This window comes from Pongo abelii, chromosome 22 (genome assembly GCF_028885655.2).
Source record: "Pongo abelii isolate AG06213 chromosome 22, NHGRI_mPonAbe1-v2.0_pri, whole genome shotgun sequence".
Lineage (NCBI taxonomy): Eukaryota > Metazoa > Chordata > Mammalia > Primates > Hominidae > Pongo > Pongo abelii.
The window spans coordinates 23,053,753-23,054,796 of record NC_072007.2 but is presented as its reverse complement, the minus strand read 5'-3'; the positions used below and the strand labels follow the sequence as shown (position 1 = coordinate 23,054,796).

Here is a 1,044-nt window from a genome sequence, read left to right as displayed (position 1 = left end):
GGGTGTCTTCTGTTTGAGGAAAAGTAGCTACCATTTCTAGGTTTGATATAAGGCTTCACGGACTGCTTTCTTTCCCTTCTCTGGCAGGTGGGCATTAACTACCAGCCCCCCACAGTGGTCCCCGGGGGAGACCTGGCCAAGGTGCAGCGGGCCGTGTGCATGCTGAGCAACACCACGGCCATTGCGGAGGCCTGGGCCCGCCTGGACCATAAATTCGATCTCATGTATGCCAAGCGGGCCTTTGTGCACTGGTATGTGGGCGAAGGCATGGAAGAGGGAGAGTTCTCTGAGGCCCGCGAGGACCTGGCAGCTCTAGAGAAGGATTATGAAGAGGTGGGCGTGGATTCCGTGGAAGCTGAGGCTGAAGAAGGTGAAGAATACTGAGGGGAGGGTGTGGTGGGTTCTCCCCTGCCACCCCCAGGATGGCTGCTTTCAAGTTGTTTGCAATTAAAGGTTCCGTATAAAACCAAGACCTCTGTGTGTCGTGCAGCTTCACTCTGCCTACAGGAGCCGGTGGGCCCAGAGCCTGCATGGACAGTGGTGGGGTGCCAGCCTGCCCTGCTGGCTTGGGGTTGGGTGCAGCAGGACTGTCCATAAGCAGCTGCCACGGAAGTAACCTGACCAGGGGAAAATAGTGTGTCTTCAAAGCCAAGCATTCATGTATAGATTTCCTAAATTCTAGGAAAGCAGAGTCAGGGTTTTCAACTGAATCTGTGATTTTTGGGCTTCTTTATTGATGGGTCATGCTGGCTAAAAGGGAGACTAGAAGTGTTGGAGGTCTGTGGATGGGGCTTGTCCATGAAGTCTCTAAAGCTGTGGGTCAAATGTGTAAGGTCAGGACGTTTTAGAGGGGGAAAGAGTATTAACCGAGTTCGGCACAGCATTCGTGACCCACAGAAGGTCACAACGCACCCATGCTGACCCCAGTGCTCCACGGTAACCTGGAAGGCAGAGTTCGCCCTCTGTGCGCACACACAGCCACCCTGTCCCTCAGCACTGTCAACTGTCTTGGTAGAAAACCTCCCATGAGGTGGGAGATCGAGA

The 1,044-nt window shown here is 54.1% G+C and overlaps 1 protein-coding gene across 1 annotated transcript in view; it reads left to right on the top strand.

Moving 5' to 3' along the window:
• Nucleotides 1-470, top strand: part of LOC100439869 (tubulin alpha-3 chain) — a 6,891-nt gene extending 6,421 nt beyond the window's left edge. Inside the window, exon 5 of the mRNA XM_002834795.4 lies at nt 88-470. Within this exon, the coding sequence (XP_002834841.1) occupies nt 88-384 (297 nt within the window). The 3' untranslated portion in view covers nt 385-470. The remainder of the gene's footprint in view (nt 1-87) is intronic.
• The last annotated feature ends 574 nt before the right edge of the window (nt 471-1,044 follow it).